Source organism: Mycteria americana, chromosome 6 (genome assembly GCF_035582795.1).
Source record: "Mycteria americana isolate JAX WOST 10 ecotype Jacksonville Zoo and Gardens chromosome 6, USCA_MyAme_1.0, whole genome shotgun sequence".
Classification (NCBI taxonomy): Eukaryota; Metazoa; Chordata; class Aves; order Ciconiiformes; family Ciconiidae; genus Mycteria; species Mycteria americana.
This window is the reverse complement of record NC_134370.1, coordinates 67,021,219-67,048,714: the sequence shown is the minus strand read 5'-3', so window position 1 is coordinate 67,048,714 and position 27,496 is coordinate 67,021,219. Positions and strand designations below refer to the sequence as shown.

At 42.0% G+C, this 27,496-nt stretch overlaps 1 protein-coding gene across 3 annotated transcripts in view; it reads left to right on the top strand.

The window, feature by feature from the left end:
• Window positions 1–27,496, top strand: part of CERS3 (ceramide synthase 3) — a 55,216-nt gene that overhangs the window by 22,215 nt on the left and 5,505 nt on the right. For all 3 annotated transcript variants that reach the window (XM_075506318.1, XM_075506320.1, XM_075506319.1), the window contains exons 5-10: window positions 3,350–3,407; window positions 4,402–4,452; window positions 5,652–5,744; window positions 6,022–6,150; window positions 7,873–7,979; window positions 9,956–10,112. In XM_075506318.1, the coding sequence (XP_075362433.1) occupies window positions 3,350–3,407; window positions 4,402–4,452; window positions 5,652–5,744; window positions 6,022–6,150; window positions 7,873–7,979; window positions 9,956–10,112 (595 nt within the window). The remainder of the gene's footprint in view (window positions 1–3,349; window positions 3,408–4,401; window positions 4,453–5,651; window positions 5,745–6,021; window positions 6,151–7,872; window positions 7,980–9,955; window positions 10,113–27,496) is intronic.

Below are 27,496 nucleotides of genomic sequence, written 5' to 3'. Positions count from 1 at the left end.
CAGTTCAAGAGCAGGAATCATGGCATCCTAACTAAATGGCGGGTGTCACAGCCTGAACATGGGGTACTGTGCAAAACATGACCTCAAATATGCTGATGAGAGTGGGCCATTGAGCAATTGAGTGATAACAATGAATATGTAAAAAGTTTTGAAACCTCCTGCATATGATTCAAAACTGGAAAAGCGTTCAAGAGTATGATTCTTCACACATGTGTGAGAATTTCCCCATACCTAAACATTTTACTATTTAACTATTCCAGTGTTATCCAAAATCTCATACAAATTGCAAATCCCCAAATGGGCATGGCTTTACTTACATAGCTCATCCCTTTTGGATACTGAAATTAACTGTACCAGTGTAAAACACTTCCCTAATATCCTGTGTATTTGGATTTTTGACTGGCGTAATTACATTGGCAAAAATTCAAATGATTGTGATATTTAACATCTTTTAGTGTAGCCTAGCTTAAGGAATGAGGGTTAACAGTACATCTACAAAGCCCAAAGTTGAGTACTTTATCGAGATTATTTTCACTGTGAATCAATATGATAATGATTTGATGATGTCCTCTGTTGGGCAAAAATCCAGTTGATAGATAGAGATGTGTCGCTCTGAAGCCTAAATGAGTTGACTAAACTGGCCTGGCAAACGACATCCATGGTTTATTTCTGCTGTTCTTTTGTGGAGCAGTTAAGTTTGTTTTACAAGTGACAATAAGATTTCCTGCTATTGATAAAAGACCTATCTGCCATGGATGCGTGTCTCTAGTAATACACAGCCAAAGACTGAAATTAAAACTTGCTTGGCAGCTCGAGTGAGAATGAAGCAAACAGGTTTCTCCTGTGCAATTTTGTGAACCTTGCTCTGCTCTGTGTCAGTGAATTTAATTGGATATAATTATCAAGGCAACAAATGAGGAACAGAGTTATTACATCCTAGTAGCCAGTGTTATGAGCATTATGAAATTTTTGAAAACCTGCAATCTCTAGGATCATTTTTCTGAATCACAAGGAAAATCTGATGAGCCAGATTTAAACCATACTTAAGCTATTAGTGCTCCCATTTAAGCAACACTGGGGTTTGGAAAGCCCTTTGCATGAAACCTTCCCTGCTTTAAAAGACTTACCAGCCTTTAACTTCACCTACTAAATTCTTTTTTGTTAAACTCCGTTCAAGAGAAAAGATTCCTGAAGTTAAATCAGAAAATCCTTTTGCATAGCTGTTGTTCAGTGCTCTCCCTGGTGGCCAGGTTCAGAGCTTAAAAGGCACTTGGGTAAAATTTGGTGAATTTGGATGAGTTTTACTTTAGGTTTTGTTCACCAAATTCATAAAGAAGCTTGGCTAAATGCAAAATGAGGTAGTGCTCTGGCAGTCTTGCACGTATAATGAGTTCATCTGAAACACTGAGTGTTTATTGCCAAGTGTGTTCAATATATGTTTGTAGGGCTAGGGACTAATGGCACAGTCTTGTTAGATGCTCTGGGCTTTGGATCTGATTCAGAAAACTGCTTAGGCTTTCCAATCAACACAGAATCTATATCCACTGGACTACTCGCACCTCCCTTGCTTGAAATAAGAGGCATGAGGGCAGAATCAGCCCCTGTGTAAAATGTCTGTCCCGTGCCATGGTGGTGTTTTTCCTAGCATCTCTTGGTTAACTCTGAGCCAGGTATTACTTGTGGGTTCCACTCTCCCCTTCCATTTGCTCTCCTAATTTCCACCGTGTACCTTTGAATTTTTCTGTCTGTGCGGTGGGTGTTCTGAAGTGTTATTTTCAAATTGCCTGAGGAAAGATGCTTTAAAGTTGAAAAGTAAAATGATTGTTTATTAGCAGTGTATCAAGTAGCAATTTTATAATTGTTTTCTTGACTTCTTCCACAGGCGTGAGACATTATCTTGTCTAGCCTCTGCCATTCCATGTCCTCATCTTTTGTTTGTTTGTTTTTTCTTGTAAAATGCTGGCTCAGTCTTTGAACATCTCATTCTTTCACCTGGGATGTCAGCCTCCAGGTGATGTAGGGCTCAGAAAGGAGGAGCTGCTTTTACCAGACAGGTTCTCATCATCTTCTTTCATATGGCGCTTCATTAATGTTTGCCAAAGGCCACAATCTCATTTTTATACCTCTCTCAATCCATTAGTACAGTGCTCCTCTTGAGGTGCGCTCTCCTCCTTTTTAGCAAATTTTGGTTTTCTGGGAGGCTGTTTGCTGCTCTCCTCTGGGATACCTCTTGTTCCATAAAATGTTCTCACTGCGTTTGGGGCCATGTGCCTGTCTCTGTGATCATGACCTTTCTTAGCATGTGAAGTCCTGCAGTGTTTTCCTACTGACCTTGACAGGCTGCTCTGGAAAAGGTCAGGCTTGTTCCTGCCAAGGAGAAGAGTGGAAAGGAAAAAGTTTTCCATCACCTGTAGAGGTGGGAGTGGGAAAGCTCCGGATGAGTCTCCAGCCGCACCCAGTCCCAGGGACAATACCTCCCACGCAGGCTCCAGAGTCATTACAATGCTGATTGCTGGCTCCAAATCACAGCATCCTGCTCGGACGTATATAAGCAACAACATAGTTTCGGTTCGCTAAGATACACAAGAACTTTTTTCCCTTTGCTGATTTACCAGATTGGTGGTGAAAACCTGAAAGTTTTATCTGCCTTGATGGATATCCATTTAAGCTACAAAAAGCTTAGGTCAGGCTAAATGCTGGCAAACCTAGTCAAAGATTGAGGTTTATAGTTAATTCAGACCTCTGTAGTAAGACAAACTAAACCAGTAGTCATTGCTAAAGTTTCATAGGGCTCCCCTGTTTTCAGCGATCAGTGTTAAGAGAGAGCAAAAGAAATTAACCCAGCGATTGAAACAAGTCACTGTTGGCGCTCACAGCATTCACAGTGTTGGTTCGGATTGGAAAGTATGTGCCACGTGGCTGAAAGACCTTCTGGAGTCAGGGAACTGTGAGATGCTCTTAGTCCAGTGTGAATATTCTAGAGGGATTGGTACAGCAGGACATGTTGGTGTTATCAAACATTAATTTTTAGGGAATTTATTACATTTGCTGTGACCGTTCTCTTGATCAGCTCATGCCTGGCTGGAAGATTACTGCTGTAATCACAATCAAGATATCTGTATTGTGATAATGTAAAACAATTTACTACTTTAGCAATCAGTCAAAGCTTAACTATTTAAATATTAATAATTCAGATATAGTTAATATGTGGCAACTGTTAATGTAGAGTGTGAGGGCACGTTTATATGAAGATTGTGATATACAATGATTTGCAGGAATTCTGGCTCAGGATGATATCTATAAAAAAATATAATGCTTTGTTCTTATTTTTTTCATTTTAATTTTGCAGCTGGCGATTTTCATTCTATCTTACATCCTCCATTGCTGGATTTATATTTCTGTATGATGTAAGTTAATCTTTTGAGGGACTGATATGTGGGTTGTGTGTGTTTGGTGTTTTTGGTTTGGTTTGGGTTGTTTTGTTTTGTTTTGGTGTGGGTTGTTTTGTTTGGGTTTTGGGGGGTTTTTTTGGTGGTGTTTGTTTTTTTTTTTTTTTTTTAACAAAATAAGGACTGATTTCTAGATCTTTTTGAAGCCCATTGAAAGCTTCACTGGCTTCAGGGGCTCTTTGGGTTCAGATCTTTGTATGTATGTAATCTAGATGATAGGCTGCAATATGCACTAAGGTTTTACTTAATTTTTAAATTCTCTTTTGAACTTTTATGATAATGTAACTTATGAGTAATCAGTATTTTTAAGGAAAGTTTTAAGAAGTCACACAGATAGTTTTACAACATGCCTTGTTAACACCTACAAATGCATCACATGGCCATGTTTTTCCTCAAAGGAGGCCATAAACCTTTTCTGGCAGCACTTTTGGGGGTCACAACAATGGTGTATTTCACTGCTATGTATTGAGGTGTTGCTGCTGAGTCAGAAGTTGGGAATAACAGAGAGTGGTGCTTGTAACTGTGAGCACTGCCTAGGGTGTCATTAATGCTTCTCCTGAGCAACAGAACATCTACGTTCATCTGGCTCTTCTCCCCAAACACTGTTTATCATCATGAACCGGGGATGTGCGTGGCTGGTAAACACAGCAAAATCTAATCACTGTGGCAACATATCTTGAGTAACTGTAGTAATAAAACACACACCCACTGCTTTGGATGATGAAATGATGAACTGGAATGTTTCAGGTGTCCTGAAAAGAAGCCAAAAAGCTGGGACCAATATAATAAATCTGAGATGTAAGATTCCTTTAGAAATTGCTGGAGAACAGTTATCAAGACTATAGCTTCTTAGCCTGCTCCACTTAGAGAAATTTTAAGTATTGAAGATTTTGAGTTAAGATGACTTATTGTTGCTCAGCTGATCAGTCTCTGAATGATCTGTCTTCCCCAGAAACCTTGGTTTTATGACATATGGCAGACGTGGGTTGGCTATCCATTTCAGGTGAGCTTTTTGGCATTGGGCCATTGGCCTCGAGGCATTCCAACTATTTCCCCATTGGAAGGGCTAATCCGCAGAAGCGCTTTTCCCTCGCAACGGGCACCACCTAGAGAGGTGTGGTACCAAAGCCTTTTGCCCTCCTTTGGTACCTCCTGCTGACTGTTGCTGGACTTCTCCATGATCTGCCTGTGCTGCAAGTCAGCCCTCCAGTCTCCACGATTATTTCCACCCATCCCAGGTTACCAGTTGCGCACAGTAGATGTTATCTGTGTTACGGGTTTCAGTGCAGAACCCCTAAGCTTGCACCAGTCCTGATGATGCTTCAAGGCACTGCAGAACAGTGTTACGCAGAGGATTATGCCGAGTGCTGTGTGCCTGCTGGGCCCTAGTGCTCAGTAGTGCAGGTGGAGGGAGTGCAGCAGTGATTTGGCATAATGTGAGTCCCTGCTCGGGGATCTCTGCTCAATGCTCTGGTTGTTCCCAAGGGTCACGAGGCTCTCGTTTCTTCCTGAAATATTTTACTAACAGTCCCATAACAGATGACTCCAAGCAAACTGCCTTCTTGTGCGCTTGCCAGAGGTTCTTCTGTGCCCCCCACTCCTATTTTTATAAATCTGTGGCGCATCACACTGCCTTCTTATTCCTGTCCTCCTCAGGGGCCAAAAATAAAAACAATCCTGCCTCCCAGCTGAGTTGTCTCATGGGCCCTGATAACCAAGCCTACTTCGTGCCACCCAGGAAACGTATTGAACCAAGGGAGCAACCAAGCTCAGCATCTAGCCCTAAGCAGATGCACAGGACTCTAGCGTAAATAGCTGACATTTTAGTCATGGGATGTGTGAATGTTTAAAATGTTAATTGTTCACCAAAATGGAGGGCTTCGTTTATTTGCAGTTGTTTGTGATTAAATGCAGAAGCACTCTGCGTGTAGTTCTCTGACAAAACATAGAAAAAAGCATGCTAAAATTCAGCATGGGGGAGGAACTGCAGAAACTGAGAGTCTGGTCTGAGTAAAGGTTAAAATATTTGGCTCCCAGAACATCCTTCTTAATGAAGCCCAGAACAGGGATTTAGTTTAGTTTAATTTCTTTAAGTAAGACTCAGCAGAGGAGCAAAAGAAGTGAGGAAAGGAAAAAAGAAGTAATTTCACTTGGCATTCATCTTTTGCTATTCTCAGTTAACTGTGTTTTTCTTCATTACAGACTCTGCTGCCATCCCAATATTGGTACTACATGGCTGAGATTAGTTTTTACTGGTCTCTCTTATTTACACTTGGGATTGACAACAAAAGGAAGGCAAGTGGTCCTGGTTCTTTGTAGCTAGAACCTCTGTTCTGTGAGGGAGGAAGAAAATGTTTATAAGGAAAAGCACTGTCCTGATTCTGGATTTGGTGCAGCCACATGAGGGCAGCATCAGTCTATCCCTGGCACACCTGCACACACCCATGCTCTCCTGGCTGCCAGGGCATCTGTCTCTGTGTGTGTGACAAGTCTTGCTTGTCACTTCATCCGCACACAGTCCCTCAAGGGCTGTACTTGCTTGGCTCTACCTTTTTAATTCCCTCCTTCGCAGGATTTTCTGGCTCATGTCGTTCATCACTTGGCAGCCATTGGGTTGATGAGTGGCTCTTGGTGTGGCAATTACGTGCGTCTTGGAACACTGGTGATGTTTGTGCACGACACTGCAGATTTCTGGCTCGAGGTAACCTTGCCCTCCATCTCTTTTTTGCTTATTTGTTTTGGGTTTTTTGTTGGTGTGTTTTGGGGGGTTTTTTTGGTTGTTGCCCAAGTTACGTTCAGTGACGTTTTAATCGTTTTGCCACAAGTTTCATATGATCCCTTCCTGTCCCTACAGAGACACGGCTTCACAGATTCATAAATTGTAAGATAAAAAAGAACTTCTAGATAATTTAAGATGATACTCTGTTGCAGAATTCATTATGAGAAAAGAGCAGAAGAGATGTTCTTCAGTACAGAACGGGGACTGGAAATACAGCTCTCTCCCTGGATTATTCTTGTTTCACTGTTAAAATTAGACCATGTTGGCTAGCCTGTGAACAACTTGTCATGATACCAATTCTCAAGCAAATTTAGCAGCCAAAGTTTTGGCTACTTCTCCAAACTGGCTTAATTTTGTCAGCATTCACACCCCTGTGTTGGCCCAGGGTGTACATCTACATTATACACTTCTGGCTGGAAACACTCAAGCTGTCCCTGAACAAGATATCACAGGTATCTACTGGCAGAAGAAAACTTTCTTCCCCTGGACTGAAGGGGAAGTCCCTTCCCTGAATTTAGCATCAATGTTTAGAAATGTTTAAGATTAAGAAGGGTCCTATTCTGCACACAACACTGGTCATAGAGACTTGCTGCTGGGTTTCTTGGAAGACAAATGCACACTGTGTTTCCTTCAATAGAGTTATCCTGGTTTTATAACACTAAGATTGAGAGCATAGTTTAATCACCTCTTTTGGTGGCAGTGCCAGTGTAAGCAGCCCTTGTAGGCTGTTGTCTGTTCATTTCTGCTCCTGATACTCTATCCATTGTATTGGAACAACTAATTGTAGGGTCATGCAGTTGGGAATGGTCCAGATTAAACGCATACATACAGGTTTTTGCTGGGTTAGTTTTAATCCTGAACTGGTTTGTGGTCCAGTTAACTGTGTGGCCTTACAAACAGTTGAGCTGACAACTGGTAGGACAGCACTCTCATGGAAACTGAAGCTGGGTACCAGAATAACTTAACTCCTCCCTGCCACTCAAAAGTTTGTCAAACTGCTGTTTAAAACTTAGGCTTGGCACCTGAAGCTTTGTTCACACTTGAGAACAGCTGTTTCATTCAGCAGTGCCCAGGGTGATTCCTAAATGAAGCATGGAGCGTTGTACAGTTCAGCTAGGGGAGAAGCAGGAATTATAATCTTTATTAGTGGGATAGAGACCAACGCTAGGATGTCCAGCTCTCAAAAAGGAGAAAACAGAAGCTGAATTAGGCACAGAGAAGGGTCAGTAACGTGCATGCACCAGAATGCCTGTATATAAGGGGTCACTGCTGCTCCTGAGCGTGCAGATGTGGCTAGCAGCTTCTCTTTGATCCAGCCCATTTTGAAGCTGGTACAGGAATGGAGGATTACCTCTATTTTCAAGAGCACTTTCTGTTTTCACGACACTTTTATATTCTGATCGGAGATCTGTTCTTTAGGCCTTTGATACAGAGTCCTTTCCTTTAAGATGAAAGGAGAAATATAAACAAAGAATCTGTTTTGATACTGGTTTATTAGGTATCAGCAAACTGATTGCTTTGCATGTCAAACAGGGAGGAAATTTTCTTCCTGCTGAGGTGGAAGATGAGTCCTTGCTTATGAAAATGCAGAAAGGAACTTATTTCAGAGAATATTTTGATATGTTTGGTTTTTATTCAATGCAGGCAGCCAAAATGTTTAATTACGCTCACTGGGAGAAAACCTGTAATATGCTCTTTATCATCTTTTCTATTGCATTCTTCATCACAAGAATCATCCTGTTCCCCTTCTGGTAAGCAATATTTAATGTAGTCACAGGCTTTTATTTCATTCCCATTTCCATTGAGAGGTTAGTATTGGTTGTGATGGGAAAAAGAAAGGAAAGGATTGTACTTTAAAGAGCAGAAGCAGAACTTTCATTATTGTTGGCTACTAAAGGCCAGTGAGAAGAGTTGACAAAAACTCATTTTCTTTAAAAATTTAATTTAAGTAAAAACAGTTTTTAAATGCGCCTCTTGAAAATATGCTAACCTAAACAAAGGCTTTTATGTGTTATTTAACTTATTTTCATAAGTTGTAGTTAAATGCTATGAGCTCCTGCATTTTTGAGGGGATTGAGCTACCTAACTAGGAGAAATCATTTTCCCTTTAATTCCATCCCACCTGCTGTAGCTGCAAAGTCAGAGTACAGTGTAATTCCTATACGATTGCAGTTACTTTTTTGTAGAGCCTTCTTTTTGCTATCTAGTTCTTGGGTAGTATCTCGCCTCACTCACTCACATGAGGAGCATTCAGAAAAGTTAAGGTGAACCAGTTAACTTATGAAGTCAATGCAAATAAATCATAACCTGCTAAATACTCGCATGACTTCGGAGTATCTGCTTTGGGGTATCCACACGGGTGCTTAGTGTGCTTAATGCTTAACATGTTTAGCTCTTAAAAAGTGTTTAATGTGTTTCACATTCACGGTTTCATTGACTTGCTCTAGTTTGCCTTCATGCCCCTCCCTGCATGTGGACAAACCCTTAGAGACTCAAGCTGGTTAAATTAATAGTTCTGAACATTGATCAACACAAGGTTTTAATTTCCTGTAGTATTTTTCTTTCAGAAATGCTGATGTCTTTTACTTTCTTGTTGTTTTTTGATTAACTATACATGTAGTCTCCAATCATTTTGCTCCACTGAGTTTCTTGTTCTTGAGTTCTTGAGCTTGGAAGCAAAATGTGATGAGATTAAAGGGACTCCAAAAGCCCCAACTTATATATAAGTAGGGAAGTCTGAAGATGGACAAAACATATGTTAATTAACAAAATGTCCTGTTGCAAAGCCTGTAGGATTTTCTCTGGAGTGTGGATTTGCATTAAAAAAAAAATGGCATAGACAACCTCTGAGTTGCATAGTATCTAGACCACACAGAGGTCAAGACTTAAAAAAAAAAAAAAAAAGATTTTTTTCTAACCTTATTGTTGTGGGTTGACCTTGGCTGGATGCCAGGTGCCCTCCAAGCCGCTCTATCACTCCCCTCCTCAGCAGGAAGGGGTGGGGGAGAAAATAAGATGGAAAAAACCTTGTGGGTCAAGATAAAGGTAGTTTAATAAAGCAAAAGCAAAGGCTGCGTGCGGAAGCAAAGGAAGACGAAAGAGTTGTTCTCTGCTTCCCATCAGCAGGCGATGTCCAGCCACTTCCTGGGAAGTAGGGCTTCAGTACGTGTAGTGGTTGCTCCAGAAGACAAACGTCATAATAACGAATGCCACCCCTTCCTCCTCCTTTCTCTTAGCTTTTAGCGCTAAGCAGACATCATATGGTACGGAATATCCCTTTGGTCAGTTTGGGTCAGCTGTCCTGGCCGTGTCCCCTCCCAAGATCTTACCCACCCCCAGCCTTCTGGTGAGGGGGGGATGTTGGAGAGACAGCCTTGATGCTGTGCAAGCACTGCTCCGCAGTAGCCAAAACTCTGGTGTGTTCTCAACACCCTTCTAGCTACCAATACAAAGCACAGCACTATGAGGGCTGCTGTGGGGAAAATTAACTCCATCTCAGCCAGACCCAATATGCTTATTAAGAATACTTTCATGCAAGACTCAAATTTCTCATCTTCTGAAGTCTATATTTCAATAGAGATGCATAATCTAGTTAAGACAGGGCTTGTTAATTAATCTGTCATCTTTGTAGAGCTTTTTAATATTTTGTGAAATAGTTAATTGCTTTGGAATGTGAAATTAAGCAGAGAAGGATTCTTGCGCTCTAACAGTGACCTTTATTTTTTAGGATTCTTCGTGCCACATTGTATCAACCTACATACTACTCCACGACTCCTGTCATAGCATATTTTTTGTTCAATGGGCTGCTATTGATCCTTCAAGGCTTGCACTTATATTGGGGTTACTTAATTTTCAAGATTTTGAGAAGGTTCATTTGCTTAAAGGTAAGCAATTTTGCTCCTGCAGAAAGATGTGTGAAGTATCATTCAGATGCTGTAATACCTCCAATAGATTTACTCAGAATTTCTTACTGTTTTCCTGAACTTTCGTGTCAGCATTTTTGATGGGGATCTACAAAGTATAAAGATGTTTAAATGTGCTTTCTACCTCTCATTGTCACACCTAAGGTCATAGACCAGAATATCAAAACTTCAGCTAGAGCCTTTTTTGGCCTGATCTGATGTTTTGCTCTGATAGTAAATGAGAAGTGAGCTCTCCCAAAAACTGAAGCCCTGAAATGGTGCGGAACTCTTTAGAAATTTCTGTGTTCAGACTGAAAGTAATCTTTTCTCACTGGACTTTGTAGGGATATACCGAAAAAAAGAGTGGAGACGTGAGTGATGAGATCTTTAAATACTGCAGAAAACTTGTAGTCAAAGTTCTTCAGGTTTGTCTAAATCTGAGGTCAGCTATACTTGAACGCTGGTTTTGGATTACAAAAATCATATGAAGCTGATCTGGTATTACATAATGACACAATGAAATACTGTCATACTCAACTGGAGTAGAGAAACAGTGCAAGTCTGGTGCTGCCATAATCTGCTTTTACCTTGTAGAGAAAATTCACGAGGGGAAAAAGCTATAAAGAAAACTTTGCTGCAATTTAGGTCTTGTCTGATTGCCTGAAGTAGTAACATTTTCACAAGGTCTCTTGTTGTGAAGTGTGCAGCGTGGTGCGGTATAGACGATAAAACATTTAGCAAAAAGCATTTAGAAAAGGACTTTGGAGAATGTCTCTGTAGATTTGGCATAAGCATTGACAGCCGTAAGCATTGACAGGTATATTTTGCTAGTTAAGGTGAAACTGAAGTTGTGCTATTGAAACATGGTATTTTTTTGAGGATCAAGACTCAAAAACTTAGTTGAGCTGACTCTGTCCTTTTATCTGAAGCAATTAATGCTGTGAAGCATCTTAAGGAAACAGAAATATTCCTTTCTACCCTTATTAATTGTTGTTTGACTGATAACAGAAACTATCCTATAATTCTTTGATTATTGGATTCTTTCAAATCTTATGCAAACAGACAGCTGGATATCATGGGGAGACCCAATGTTTTCCCTAGAAGAAAACTGCAGTTACAAACTCAGCCCTTGTTAGGTGGCAAGCAGCTGTACATAAGGGACAAATCTGTAGAAGAAATGCTACAGCATGCTTCTAAAACATGCTATGTTCCCTTAGACACTGAGAAGTTTGTATTTCTTGCATGTCACTTACCTCTGTTAGATTAATTAGAAAATTATTTCTGGCCTGGCTTATTGAGTGTTAAAGTGTTTTACTATTTTCTTTTTTGATTCTGGCCTTGTCTCTGTGCTGTTCTCGCACAACTCTTCTGATGAAATCAAGAGGGACATCCCTCTGCCTTCCAGCCAAGTAAGAGGAAGGCTTTGGTATAGTTCTCCATCCGCATTGGTTGAGGTTATGAGAGTACAATGCAAGAAGGTCTTCAGATACAGTGGTGAAGAGGACACTACTAGGCCAGCTATATAAGGCCATTCTGTCCTGCCTGCTTATATGCCTTTGTAAGGGGCAGAAATGTTTTATTTTGAGATAAGAGCTTTTTTTGTATTAGTCATTGCTAAAAAATGGAAAAGCATCGAGCCTGCATCCCTACCCTGGATTTTTGATTCCTTATACAGCTCTCTGAGAAGACGGTTTCCAAATAACATTTTAACAGTGGTAGCAGCAGCAGCCCTAGCCCTTTTCAGTCTGTATGACTTCAGCTGGCTTGCATGTGCAGCCTGTTTTCCATAGCGGTGGCAAACTTGGCTGTGAAAGCAGCCAGTGCCTCCAAAGCTGTAAAGGCAACGTTGAAAAGAATGGTGTTTGCAAGGCAGCATTTTTATACCAACATATTTGTTATAGACATACTCCACACAAATAGCTATTGCTATTTTAGTGAAATACCAGTAAACCATCATCCTTGTATTAGAAGGGGTTTGTTTCTCTGCCCAAGACTTTTAAGCTTTCATTCAGAAAACAGGCCATTTTTGACATTTTTCTTGAAGCAACATTTAGCTACTTCAGATGGAAAAATGAAGTCATGATGTAACTGGGAATAGGGACTGATGTTGTTGTTTCACTGAAGGAAGCTCTGAGCATGGCAAGGGTGTAAGGAATTTTTTCAGAGCCCTCTGTGCCTTGAGCCACCCTGTGTTGGTGGGGTCATCAGTGAAAACCACTATAGTGCAGCAGTTAACAGCTCCTAGCACCCATCCAGGGGCAGGTGTCTCCCCTGAGGGTATGCTTTTGACCATGTCATTGCACAGTCAGAAAGTTACTGGGCTCAAATCTGTTTATTTTTAGTGGGAAGTGCTGTTGTCCCTTGTCAAAGGACAGGTTAAAGGACTTGTCTAGGTCAGATGTGAAATGTGGGACTTGGTGGGGAATGTAAACAAGAGGGCCCAAGTCTCCAGGAATTCACGTACCCACCAAGTCCCCTTTGCCATTCCTCAAAGGGTCACACAGAGCCATGTCACAGCTTGCTCAGAGCTGTGGGTGTAGATTCAATGCTCTTATCTTCAGACTGTGGCAGGAGGCTTTGTTAAAGGCAGGAATTAATACAGAAGTGACATTAAGTACTGCAGCCTTGTGAGTTGGTAGCTTCTTCCCCCTCAGGGAGAGATGGCTTTTGTCTGAGACTGGCTGGTCAGGAGCTCTTCATATCAGATGTCGCCTCCCCTCTGCACTAATAAAGGTGACAATTATCCTCAGTTCTCTGGGATAACTGCTCAGCCGACTGAATTTCTTCAGCAAAAAAGAACTTGGACTAAAAATCTTGCGATTTCCCTCCTCCCAAACGCTGCAGGCAGAGATTAATACAAATGAGGAAAAAGGAAAGAAGGGAGGAGATGATCTTGCTCTGCCCCTCTGTGTCCTGTTTTCTCAGGCATGGGAGTCTCTGGCACCTGAGCTGGTAGCACAGAGCAGCGCTGGTCTCCGGGCTCACAGAACTTGTGCCACCTTTCCCCTGGCCCAGTCCTCCAGAAATGCCCTAACAAGGGGGAATTCTGCATCGACAGGCTAAGCTGTACTCAGCTACTTTGCATTATGAAGCTTTTTATTTTCTCTGGGGGTAGACTTGAGGGGACAGGGGTATTACATTTTTTCGAATCAGAGATTGTTCTTACTTCTGGAAAATATAAAAGTACCGAAAAGGGAACCCAAATGTCCTTTCTCATATGACATTTTGTGACCCTGTATATTAGTAAGGCATACGCATGTAAGAAAAGCCCTTCAAGGTCAGACCCGTAGGCATGTATCTTAGATCAGTTCTGCTGCGAGAGGAAGAAGGACATTCTTCAGCGTAATTTCTTTTCAAGTTAGGTCAGGCAATTGCAGTGTTAGCTGCTGCCTGCCATCTTGATGTCCAAGGCCTTTTGTTGCTAGGAAACTCCGTGTGTTTCTGTAATATTGTTCAATTACATGGTTAAATTACCCACTTGTATCAAGTTTCAAGCACCACTGAAACATGTCTAGTCATCATGTCTGCACATATGAGAATATTTTAGGAAAATTGAAAAAACATATAGAGAAGTATGTACATATGCACTGATTTAAAGTATCTCGCCAGGAAAATCCCATGGAGATTAAACATTTTATTTCCAAGGTCAGAAAAAGGGAGCGAATGACAGCAGCTTATAGCCACATTATTATGGCAAATTAAGATGTAAAATATATGTTAAAACCATTACACACTGAGTTAAGGTTTTGAGACTATAGTGCTTTAAATCTTGAAAAGTATGTGTAAGTTGTAGGAAATGGGCATGATGTCCACATGACTCAGATACTTCAGGGCTGATGCAAAGTCCATCAGCAGCAGAAGGTAATGGCAGGTTTTTAACAGACTGTAATGTGACCAGGAATATGTTTTCTTTCGCTTTTAATTGTTTTGTCACTGTCAGACCGCCTTCAAGTAAGGCAATGAGCTTCTTACTAGTGGTTGCTATTATTGAGGAGTCGTCAGCTGCAGTTTTATTTGATTCACTGTGGTTCTTTCCTCTTCCTGAAGCAGAAAAGACCCTGCAACGCTGTAGAGCAGGCTTTTGGACTTGTCACTCTTTAAAAAAATTACTGGTGCCACCTATGTCTCTTCAGTATTCCTTTGGTATTTTGTAGTCAGTAAGCAGGCTTTTTAAAGATTTTGGTTGGGCGTATCCTTGTCCAGGGTTTGTTCATTCCTTATTTGGTCCAAATTCCCAAGGGAACAGTGAGAGTTAGCGTTCAACGAATGACTAATGACAGAGTAGGGGTAGCTGAAAACGATAAGAAAATACTATTTTGGGATTGAAATGAGAGCTGTGAAATACTTGTTATGATACTTTTGCTGTTTCCAGCAATCATTTTTCTACTTGAGCATTTTGCTCTGTCTAAGGATTGCTCTCGTACTGAGAAATCTCTGCCAGTTTGAGTTAACTTACTTTCCTTCTTTTTTTTTTTTTTTTTTTTTTTTGTCTTATATACTGATACTGGGGTGCTAGTAGAGTCCTTGCCAGGAAAAGTGGTTACCCATATAAAGACTCCTTAAATCAGTTACTCCCTTTTCCATATCAAAAGAAGATATACTACTAAAACTGTATCCCTAAAGGTGTGCCCATGGACTAGAATACTTGACGTGTTTTAATATTAATGTGTAAGCAAGGCCTGAAAGTCCTCTGGAACACAGACATAATATGCTCTTATAAAACATGCCCCCACTACTTATATTGAAGAATAATGATTCTTTACACCTGCAGAGGTGCTGGCCTATGTTACTTTCTATCTTTCATGTTGTGAATTTATCTCTTTAGAGACTTGCTATAACCCTTTGTGTAAGTTTTTAAATTAAGTTATATGGTTCCCAGAGGCCATGCTACCTGCTCTTGACAGATGCCTTTAGCTGAGTTTAGTCTAAGGCTATTCAGACTCACCTCAGCTTCTGCAGAACTTTCCTTCCCTGGGATCCTTTTATTATTTTTCCTCTTACTTTTTTGTGCTTGATCTGTTTGCATCAAACAGAACCTTTACTTTTAATAATTCATTTTAATCTTATATTTATTTTGTAACCACATGGGTCCTGGGAGCATGGAATTTCAGTGCTGAACTTGGGTGAGAATTTTCTTGTTCATGAAACACAGGCCCACAGCACATTGTTTAAAGCAATGGGGTTTTTTTTGGTTTGCAGGTCCTTAAACATTTCCCCATGGAAGTACAGACTTCTGTATGGCAAATTTAAGCCCCTAGTACTTGCTTTGCTTTCCTTAGTTGCCTTCAGAATCGGATCTATATCCTTTAGAATTAGACCATGGATCCACAGTGGTTAAAATGCACTGGTTTGCCTTTATTAAACGAGAGTCACTCTTCGGCCTCCATTCACCCAGGGGTGCTGTGGCTGCGAACACTTAGCTGTTCTGACAGCTGAGGCAGCACTGCCTTTCTCATTGAACTGTGTAATAACTTGAGATATTTAATCCTAAACAGAAATCTGATTTTTAAAACTACAGAGAGGAAAAAAATCTCTGTGTAACACAAAAGTAGAATGGCCTCTAAAGAGATTACATTTTAAGTCTCTTTTGTGGCAAATAGAATTGGATCCAGCGTTCATGTGCTTGAGCTGTGTGCTGTTTGGTGTGCACTAGACACACCATAGGTGAGCTGAGCCTGATTGCTCCCAGCTAATAAACTCTGACTTTTAACTTGAGCTGCGAAAGGTCATCACATGACCCTGATCACACACAGCAGTGCTGCGCCTCCATACGCCGTGCAATTACTGGGATGTGAAAATGAAGCATGAAATGAAATGTATATTCAGTTTTGGCATGCACAGCAGTTTATTGGACTCCTAAACAGTTGGACTTTCAGCTGATTATTTTTCTTCTTTCTGAAGCAGTAAAAAAAAAAATCTATTTTCAGGACATTTATAATCAGAAAATGAAATTTAATGAGAATTAACACATTCAGTGAGAAGTCATTCACTTCAGAAAAATGTCATTCTGCAGGAGTTAAACAGAGGACAGGGTTTAGTTTCCTAAACTAGAGGCACGTAAGTTTTTTGTTTTCTTTTACTGAGGTGTTTTGTTAAGCCTGTACTGCACCGATGGCTACCAGGGTGCTGATAAAATGGACCAAGAGGTGTGCTTGCCTTAATTCCAAGTAGTTGTTTTAAAAGCAGTAATATATTTTAGAGGATAATGATAATCGAGTTAGTTGCAATTTCATGACTCTCTGGGACTGGGAAGTTGTGGAAAAGCTTTCACTGGAGATTTTGCAGTTACTTTCTAGACTGGGAAGGGCCAGCACATGCTGATGTCCCGCTTCTGAGTTTGAGTTCTCTGAGTGAAGGTTTAGCACAAACACAAGCCAGATTGAACTAGATTAGCAGGGGTTGCCTTTTCCCCATTTTAAAGGAAGAGGGGTTATGGAGAAGTTGAATTTGTTGGTTCTCAACAGATAAATATTTATAGCAGATTTTCTCATGAGGATAGCTTATTAGGGGAACAAAATAGGACAAATGAAAGCTTTCCCTCTTGGAGATGAAAACCAGTCTATCTGGGAACCTTCCCAGTTGATTCAAATTATTGCCTTTGGGACATGAGCTTTTTAATAGCCTGGAGATGGGAGCTAGCCAGCCAGGTCAGTAGCATGAAGGCTCATGCCCTAGTAAAGGGAAATTACTTCCTGTTATGACTCTCTTTCATCTGCATATTTCCCATTCTGCTACAGCAGACTAGTTAAGCCCAAAGCCTGGCTACATGTCTCACTTTATGCTGCCAAATTCATCTGAGGGAGGAGGGGTGAGAGGCAGGCAGAAGAAAGCATGAAAGAGTAAGGTTTGCTGGCTGGTATTTACGATGATAGGCAAAAGGGAGAAAAGCCGCTGCGTGCACGCTGGGGAGCTCTGGAGTCCTACCCTCACTGGGGGTTTGAAGTCAAGGCTGACCTCAGTAAGGTATATTGTCGAAGTGTGTAGCCCAGCAGAGTCTGTGAAAGAGGAAAAGCCGCCAGTTCTTCTCTACTGCAAAAATGTTACATGCCAATCCAAGAGCACTGACTGGTCTCCTTTGCCTCAACCAGTTCATTTCCTGGCACCGTGAGTTAAAAAGCAGATTGCTATTTAAATCTTTACTTTTTACTCCAGATTATGAAAGGGGTCAGCAGCTGAGCAATGACTTCCAGGGAGGTATGTTATACTGTATGCTAAAATATACTTCTCAGATTTCAAAACAGCAACAATGTTCTCTGCTGGAATTTTGATTTTTTTTTTTTTTAAATAAACCCTGTTTAGAATGCCCATAATTCCACAACACCTTTCACTTGAATATTATATAAAAATCAGGTGAAGTTTAGAAAACTTAAGTTAAGGACAGTCATGACCATTATGGAGGAATGAACTAATGAGAAACTGAAGAAAATAATTTCTGAGCATTTGATTGGAATAGATGGGCTTGTGAAGGTGCGCTGGGGTGGGAGCATTAGGACAAAGTACCCTTCCACAGCCCTGTTATGCACACACAAGACTATGCAAGAGCAGACTCAGTCCTCTGGCCACAGCCCAACAAATTGGGTGTGTGGATGCTCCCTTTGCCTCTCTTGTGTTAGCTGTGCCATAAACGGGGCTGTGCACGTCTCTTATGTGCTGCAATAAAAGTCTACTGTTTCCAAAGTTGCTGAGTTTGACTTCAGTAGGAGCTGCAGATGACCACTGCCTCTAAGAATAGAAAATCAAAACTATATGTAATTCTGAAAGCAAAGCTTGCTGCCCTGGCCAGTTCAGCAGAAGTCTGCAGTGTTGATACAGGGCCAGGTTCTCAGCTGGTATAAATGAGCACGGCTCGACTTGAAGTCAAATGCGATTGTGTTAGTTTTCACCAGCAATGGATCTGGCCAAACAAGCACCCCCACCCCTCTCTCTGCATGTAAGTCTGGCACAAAGCAACTCTACTTTTAGTAAATCCCTGATCTAAATTACTCTTTTTATGTGAAAGTTCCTAATTCAGATAAAAGACAAATGCTTTAAAATTCGGTGATTTACCTGGCTGTTCACAGAAGGGCATTTGCTGACAGTTTTTCTGGCTTCCCTTCTTAACTGCTCATATCTTTTAATTTTCTAGCAGGATATTTATGAAATGTTCCATTTGTTGCCAGTTTTATATATATGCACCTATATAAAAACTATATATATCTCTATATATAAAATAGCGTGCATATGTATTTATTTTTTCAATTGCCAAAAATCAATTCGCAGAGCAAACCTTCGGCCTTCTACAGAACTTTTGATGCCTTCATTTACTGTTTTTAATATATGTTGCAGAGGTTTGAATTGGGACTTTGTTATGAGGTGAGTAATTCTCATACTTTCATAGGGGTTCACAGTACTGCAATCTGCTGAATCGATTAAAAAAAAAAAAAGAGCTTGAAATAAAGCTAGTTAATGATAGATTAATATCAATTGAGAAGGGAAATTGTCCTATCTTGTATTTAAAGAAAATTATGTTTCCCTAGGAGTGCTCCATAATCCTTATTACATGCGAAGAAGGGAGGAAATCTTAAAAGGAGCAGTCTCTCTTCCATAACACAATTCTAGTAACTTTTGACCAGGCACAACAGACTGCAGAGTTCACATCATCAGAAAGCAAAGAGACCAACCTGATCAGTCTATCAGTCTAATCAGGCAGTGATGGGTGTGAAGCATGTGAGGGTAGGATTTGTCTTGTGTAACTTAAGCTGTGCTTAGCCCAGGTTCAAGGATCCCTCTGTAATCAGAGGAGGAAGAGTGGTGTCTCCAGCGAGCCATTCACTGTGCCCAGTGTTGTCACCCCAGCAGTGGTGGGGCAGGTGACCCTCTGGGGAGACCCGTTTCTTTCTGTTGTTTAAGAGTAGTCCTAGATAACAATCTCTGAGTAGATACCCAACTTTCAGAATGCTGAACTTCAGTGAAGTAAACCCCCTGCCAGGTGACTTAAGCACACAACTCTCAGGGACTTCTAATGCTGTTGAAGAACCTTTGTTCATTAGGTACTACTAAAAGTATTCTATATCCAGCCTCCGTATCAGGGTCTTTAGAAATGCTGTATTGAAATGATTTATTTTAGGTATTGTGATATGAATGTCTGATGAAAAAATATTACTTGTTGGATATGTGACTTGAAAATTAGATTGATAATGTTTAAGTACGGAGGTAACCTTTAGATATATCACAAAAGGAATGGAATGCCTCCTAACAATGACAATAGAGGAATGAGCACCTTAATGGACACATTAGATAGAAGTGCCTATCATTTACATGGTGTATACTTTGTGGTTTCAGGTTAGTTTAATAGTGGTATAAGACTTCTGTAGGAATATTCTTTAGCAGCTGTGTTTGTTTCAAAACATTCATCTGAAGTGCAGTATCATACCTCACTGAGAAAAGTGCGAGTGTCTGATCAGCTGTTTTGTAGCCAAAAAAGCATTTATAAGGAATAAAAGTGCATGTTCTGATAAAAGTTCATACCACTGAACTCCTTGGCTTAATGCAAGTTCTGTCCTAGGGTAAAAAAAAGTTCACTATAGAGAACAGCATCAAATGCCTATTATATTGTTCTTTGTTTCTTTGCCAACTGTGGATTTAAAATTGGAATAATTCAAAAAGCAGTGGGACATTATGACTCACTCAGTACCTCCTGGGCTTTTGACATTATCGTAAAGCCACATACACTTGAGTGCAAGGTTTAGTTAGTGGATTTCAATAACACAGCTAGCAGACTTTATTGAAACCGCAGAGTACCTGATTAACAGTAAACAATGATTTATTTCTTCTGAACAGTCAGGGTATTATAGCTCCAGTTACAGGTGTGTTATGCTGAGTGACAACACAAGTGATAGTTTTTTGAGGTTAAATTTATTCCTTCAGTCAGAATCAGCGAGGACAGTCGGCCTGAGTCCTCGAGATGCACGGGGTACGCTTGGGCACAGCCGAAGTCGAGCGGAGTTGAGCCAGGGGATACTGAGGCAACGGGAGCCAAGAGGGAAACACCAGTGAAATGCCTCAAAGCACGCAAGGGGTGTTCTTCTATGAAGGAGGCACGGACGACACCCCAGCTGAAGTGCCTCTACACCAATGCACGCAGCATGGGCAACAAGCAGGAGGAGTTGGAAGCCATTGTACATCAGGAAAACTATGATATGGTGGCCATCACAGAAACATGGTGGGATGACTCGCACAACTGGAGTGCAGCGATGGATGGCTATAAACTCTTCAGGAGGGATAGGCGAGGCAGGAGAGGTGGTGGGGTAGCCCTATACGTCAGGGAGAGTCTGGATAGTTTAGAGCTCAATGATGGTGATGATAGGGTGGAGTGTCTGTGGGTCAGAATCAGGGGGAAGGCCAACAAGGCAGATATTGTGGTGGGAGTCTGTTACAGACCCCCCAGCCAGGATGAGGAGACAGATGAACTATTCTATAAGCAGCTGGGAGAAGCCTCACGATCGCTAGCCCTTGTTCTTGTGGGGGACTTCAACCTGCCGGATGTCTGCTGGAAATACAATACAGCAGAGAGGAAACAGTCCAGGAGGTTCCTGGAGCGTGTGGCAGATAACTTCCTGACGCAGCTGGTGAGTGAGCCAACGAGGGAAGGTGCCCCGCTGGACCTCTTGTTCACCAACAGAGAAGGACTGGTGAGTGATGTGATGGTTGGAGGCTGTCTTGGGCAGAGCGATCATGAAATGATAGAGTTTTTGATACGTGGAGAAGCGGCGAGGGGGGTCGGCAAAACTGCCACCTTAGACTTCCGGAGGGCGGACTTCAGCCTGTTTAGGAGACTGGTCGACAGAGTCCCCTGGGAGGCAGCTCTTATGGGCAAAGGGGTCCAGGAAGGCTGGACATTCTTTAAGGAGGAAGTCCTAAAGGCACAAGAGCGGGCTGTCCCCAGGTGCCGAAAGACGAGCCGGCGGGGAAGAAGACCGGCCTGGCTGACTAGAGAGCTCTGGCTCGAACTGAGGAGAAAGAGGAGAGTCTATGACCTCTGGAAGAAGGGGCGGGCAACTCAGGAGGACTACAGGGGTGTAGCGAGGCTGTGCAGGGAGAAAACTAGAAGGGCCAAAGCTGAGCTAGAGCTCAGTCTGGCTGCTGCTATAAAAGACAACAAAAAACACTTCTTCAAATACATTAGCAGCAAAAGGAGAGCTAAGGAGAATCTCCAGCCCCTAGTAGATGTGGGAGGAAACACAGTGACCAAGGATGAGGAAAAGGCTGAGGTACTTAATGCCTTCTTTGCCTCAGTCTTTATTAGCAGGGCCGAATGTTCTATGGGTACCCAGCCCCTGGAGTTGGAAGATAGGGATGGGGACCAGACTGGAGCCCCCATTATCCAGGGGGAAATGGTGAGTGACCTGCTGCACCACTTAGACACTCACAAGTCTATGGGGCCTGATGAGATCCACCCGAGAGTGTTGAAGGAGCTGGCAGATGTGCTCACCAAGCCCCTTTCCATCATTTACCAGCAGTCCTGGCTAACTGGGGAAGTCCCTGCTGACTGGAGATTAGCGAATGTGACACCCATCTTCAAGAAGGGCCGGAAGGAGGACCCAGGGAACTACAGGCCTGTCAGCCTGACCTCGGTGCCGGGGAAGCTGATGGAGCAGATCATCCTGAGTGCTATCACACGGCATGTAGAGAATAACCAGGGGATCAGGCCCAGCCAGCATGGGTTCAGGAAAGGCAGGTCCTGCTTGACCAACCTGATCTCCTTCTATGATAAGGTGACCCGCCTAGTGGATGAGGGGAAGTCTGTGGATGTTGTCTATCTAGACTTCAGTAAAGCCTTTGACACGGTTTCCCACGGCATTCTCCTGGAGAAACTGGCTGCTCATGGCTTGGACGGGTGTACTCTTCGCTGGGTAAAGAACTGGCTGGACGGCCGGGCCCAGAGAGTGGTGGTGAATGGAGTTTACTCCGGTTGGCGGCCGGTCACAAGCGGTGTTCCCCAGGGCTCGGTGTTGGGGCCAGTTCTGTTTAACATCTTTATCAATGATCTGGACGAAGGGATCGAGTGCACTCTCAGTAAGTTTGCAGACGACACCAAGTTGTGTGGGAGTGTTGATCTGCTGGAGGGTAGGCAGGCTCTGCAGAGGGACCTGGACAGGCTGGATCGATGGGCTGGGGTGAATTGTATGAGGTTTAACAAGGCCAAGTGCAAGGTCCTGCACTTGGGCCACAGCAACCCCATGCAACGCTACAGGCTTGGGGAAGAGTGGCTGGAAAGCTGCCTGGCAGAGAAGGACCTGGGGGTGTTGGTTGACAGCCGCCTGAATATGAGCCAGCAGTGTGCCCAGGCGGCCAAGAAGGCCAATGGCATCCTGGCCTGTATCAAAAATAGCGTGGCCAGCAGGACTAGGGAAGTGATTGTGCCCCTGTACTCGGCACTGGTGAGGCCGCACCTCGAATACTGTGTTCAGTTTTGGGCCCCCCACTACAAGAGGGATATTGAGGTACTGGAGCGCGTACAGAGAAGGGCAACGAAGCTGGTGAAGGGTCTGGAGCAGAAGTCTTATGAGGAGCGGCTGAGGGAGCTGGGACTGTTTAGCCTGGAGAAAAGGAGGCTGAGGGGAGACCTCATCGCTCTCTACAACTACCTGAAAGGAGGTTGTAGAGAGGTGGGGGTCGGTCTCTTCTCCCAGGTAACAAGTGATAGGACAAGAGGAAATGGCCTCAAGTTGCGCCAGGGGAGGTTTAGACTGGATATTAGGAAATTTTTCTTCACCGAGAGGGTTATCAAGCATTGGAACAGACTGCCCAGGGAAGTGGTTGAGTCGCCATCCCTGGAGGTATTTAAAGGACGTTTGGATGAGGTACTTAGAGACATGGTGTAGTGATGGTTTTTGGCAGTGTTAGGTTTATGGTTGGACTCGATGATCTTAAAGGTCTTTTCCAACCTATATGATTCTGTGATTCTGTGATTCTGTGAATCGGGGACATGTTCTAATAGTAACATCTAGTTTTCTGAGACTCTTCAATATTTGGGGAATTAGTGTAACTTTTCTTTTAGTTTGTTTTTCACACGTCATCTTTGAGTTCTCTCTGAAAACTCCTGGTGGAAAGCTTGGGGAATGGGTATTACACAGAGGAGAGAGATTAAATAAGAGGAGTTTTGGCCACGAGATGTCCAATACAATTAATCTAGAAAGTCTGCATCTTCATTTAAAAGCTGCAGAAAGCAGAATCCAACAGCACATCTTCCACTGAAGATCAACATTATTTATGTTGCCTAGTGTGTTTAAGCTGAAAAGGAAAATATATTTTCCAATAAAATCTTCCAGGCTGGAAATATAGAACAGTTTGCTTGAATCCAAATGTATATTGCTTAGTCTCCACAGGAAAGTAAAGACGTATTAAGTCATATGTCAGCTGAGTTGAATTATTGATGTTGAATTAAACATGTTGAACTCGGAGATTCATCAACTTTATAGTATTATTTGTTAGAAAAGTACCCCCTTCTATCTATTTGGACTTACTTTTTATTATCTCTCTTGTTTATTATCTCTTTTGAGTCAGTGGTTGCTGACCTAATAGCTTTCATCTTTGTACTGCAAGCTGTTTCCATATGGGCAGGTGCTGTGGAATTTATTGTCTTTACATTGAAAAATCAAGATCTAGTCAATATGTTTGTAGATATTTAAATTAAAATATTCTTAAGGTAGAATTAAGGTATAAGATTTAGGACATTCTGATCTTAATGTAAGATATATTTAAGAGTTGGGAAATTCTGACTAAAGGATAAAAATAAATATTTGAAAATCCAGAAATCTAAATTTCACCAAATTGGAAAAACCATAATTAAAATTTCAGAATCAGCTGTGAATTGCCTTTATATATCTGTACCTGGTAGCAGAAATCCAGTTAACTGTGTGGCTGTAAATTATGCTTAACCGAAAAGGCGCAAATGTATATCCTTAAGCCCTACTGTCTTCGAGACAGAGACCTGGCTTTCCCTGTGTTTATGATAACCAAGGGGCTACCTGTGGGCTCAGTGATTATGCAGAACCATGCAGTTGTACTCCATATATGAGAAAAATGAAAGAAATGTGTCTTCTGTGGCACCTGCTAATTACAATAGCGTATTCCTGTGCAAGCATATGACCTGGCTTATCTCAGGTGCAGGGTCATTCTTAGGGTCAATCCATGAGGAGCTGACTGACGGCCTGTTTTGCGGTATGAGGTCTCTGTTATTTGGAGAATGAATAGACTAAGCTGTGATACACCAAGTCAGCTGGGATTATGCTGGTAGAGTTAAAAAGCTGTGCTCCCAAATAGATGCAGTTATGATAGTATGAATGTGGTCAGGGTGAGGTAGCCATTGGATCTTATAGAGACTGTTGCTATTAGAATCATAGAACAGTGTGGGTTGGAAGGGACCTTTAAAGATCATCTAGTCCACCCCTCCGGCTGTGGGCAGGGACATCTTTCACTAGATTGGGTTGCTCAAAGCCCCATCCAGCTTGACCTTGAACACTTCCAATGTTCCACAGCTTCTCTGGGCAACCTGTTGCAGTGTCTCGCCACCCTCATCATTAAAAATATCTTCCTTATGTCCAACCTAAATCTACCTTATTTCAGTTTAAAGCCATGGCCCCTTGTCCTAATATATAGTATGTTAGCCTGTGTGATGATCTGGATTCTGACTGGTACTATCAGGGTAGAAGCTGGCATTCATGTTGTGATTTGTGTCATAACTGCAGCATTTTCTGTGGGAAAGTTACAGTGCTGGAATGTGCAGATAATGCTTAAAATAAGGGCTAGAATCGAGATTTATTGAACACATTCAAATTTCCTGGCATTTAAAGATGTAGAAACCTAGTATTTGGGTCTTCTAATTGCACTTTAAAAGCAGTATTATTTTTTTTAAAAAATATGTAGTTATAGAACTAAGAAATATCACTTGAAACAGTAACTGCCCTTTGACTGTGCCTTTGTATGTATTAGTTAGTCAGAATCTTTTCTAGAGTTAGTGCATATCTGCAGCTAATCTTTTTGTTTTAGACAATAAGCAAAAAATGAGGGCATCGGTGGACCTGATAAAGTTCCTCCACATCAAGCGCTCAATAAAGAAACAAATGATCTAGTAAAAGACTTGGGATTTAGTCACTGCTTGTTATTTATTTAGAAGTGTATTGTAATTAATGTTTCTATTCAGGTACACAAATCTCTTAGGAGTTGGAATTTAAGTTTTTACTCTGAGCTGATTTTAGTTTGGTGGCAGATCTTACTACGCTGAAAATGATGTAGTTCAGAGAGAGTTTGTCAGTAGATACAAAGGGCGGCTTTAATTTTGATTCCTGCATGACTTTAACTATAGCCAGTGCTGGCTTTAAACAAAGTGGGTGAAAAGTCAGCAAAGTCTGGGGCAGTAGACCCTGGGAATGGCAAGGCACCTGCAGAGCTACAGCTATGCTGGCTGCATCTTCCCTGACAGTGTCCCAGAGCACCCAGCTTGCTGCTGCTGCTGCAACAGGGATCAGGTATGTCCGTCTGCTACAGCTAGTAGGTATGGGGGAAGCTGTTCAGCAGTCTGTGCTACTGCTTTCCTAGCGGCAGCAGGAGGAGTGAGCTCAGTTTCCAGGATGAATTGGTTTTAGTCTTGTCCAGGCAGGGGCAAAATGGAAATCTCCTTATGCTGCTGAGAAACCTTGAGTCAATGTTGATCCCACCAGATGAGTTAGGCCTGGTACATCTCCCACCCCACACATGGACACAGTCATACCAGTGAGAAAGAGCTTGAACTGATATGGACTGATCTTGCGTACTTTTGCTTGTGGTAAGGCACAGCAAACCTGTATCATCCCCTCTTGTTAGCTGAAGAAGCAAACAAACATTCCCCTGCCACTCTACTCCCAAACTGACACAATGAATTTGTAAAGTAGACACTACACTATTGTCTTCGTAATGCCAACTGAAGTTATTGATGCCTCTTAATATGTGCCTTTGTCAGGGAGAACCAGGGAGGAGCTGGATTGGAAGCTCATTCATGAAAAAAATGTTGTAGCAACTGAACTTCACTGCAGAAACATCTTCTGCTCAGATGTGTCTCAGCCAGATTCTTTTTCTTTTTCTCCATGCTGCCTCAGCGGCTATTTCTGTTTCAGAGCATGTCATTATAGCAACAGCTTACATTTTGAGACCTCCACTTGACAAGCTGCAGTAAGCCACATTGACCCGACGACGCATTTGCTAGCAAGTGCCCTTCCCCTTCTGAGAAAGCAGAAGTCATGTTGCTAAGGCTTTCTCACTGTTTATAGGATCAATCCACGTTGCTACAATATATTTTTGCCTTTTTTTATACTGCTTGGCACTGTCTTTCTGTCTGCTTTTAAACTTTCCACTTCAATTGCTGGGTAGCAGATATGAAGGAAGCCATGGCTGCATTGTGACCTCAACATACACATGGACAAAGATGCCATGTGCCCAGTAAAGAGGAGCAGGAGAGAAGGGTGGTGTCTGCCCAGTCCCACTTCTCCACCAGCTTCAGATGGTATCACCAGCACGTAGGAACAGGAAAACCACACTTCCATCTGTCTTCCAGCACAGCCGTGTCTTTCTCCCAGTGCTCTCATGAGCTGTAGCAGAAAGAGTGCAGCGCCAAGAGCTTGTCAAGAGAGAAGTGATTTCTGAGTGCTTTATTGAGAGACAAACTTGCACAATTAGGAGTAAATTCTCTGTTAGTTTAGATGGAGATTTGACCAATATTTTTTTTCCCTAAAGAGGCTGGGAAGTGGCCTATGAAGTTTGCTCATCTCTTAATTGCAAAAAGTCTTTTTCCTTGGTGAAGTCTCTTGGAAGGTCCTTTACTGTTCATGTAATAAGATGGGGTGCTAATGACTTAAATGATACGCATTCTAACAGCAGTGAAATGCAAGAAGCCAAAACTACCTTAACAAATACGGTTCATTTAACTAAAAGAGGCAGACTGAGCAGCAGGTGGAAGGGTTAAACAAAAGGAAAAAAGATTATACAAGTTTGCGGCTTTGGCTTCACTACAAATGGCTGTCTTGCAGACTTTATAGCATTAGTGTTGCTTCTCATAAACCTTGAAACCATTCATCCATTTAGAAAGATTAAATTGGTTAGTCATCCAGAACATAAAATATACACATCCGTTTTGTCTGTTACCCTAAACCATCTGAAGTATAATAAATACAGTTGATGCCATTAAACCAAAGCATTGAGTATTAATGATGGCCTCAGTTGTGGTATTTACAGTTTGCCAGCTCTTGTGTTTCTGATAGTATATTCATCTGTTGTTGCTCAGGGACAGTAAGAGCAGGGTCTTTGAGTTGGAAAACACAACTATAATATATGATGTGAGGGGCTCAGAGGAA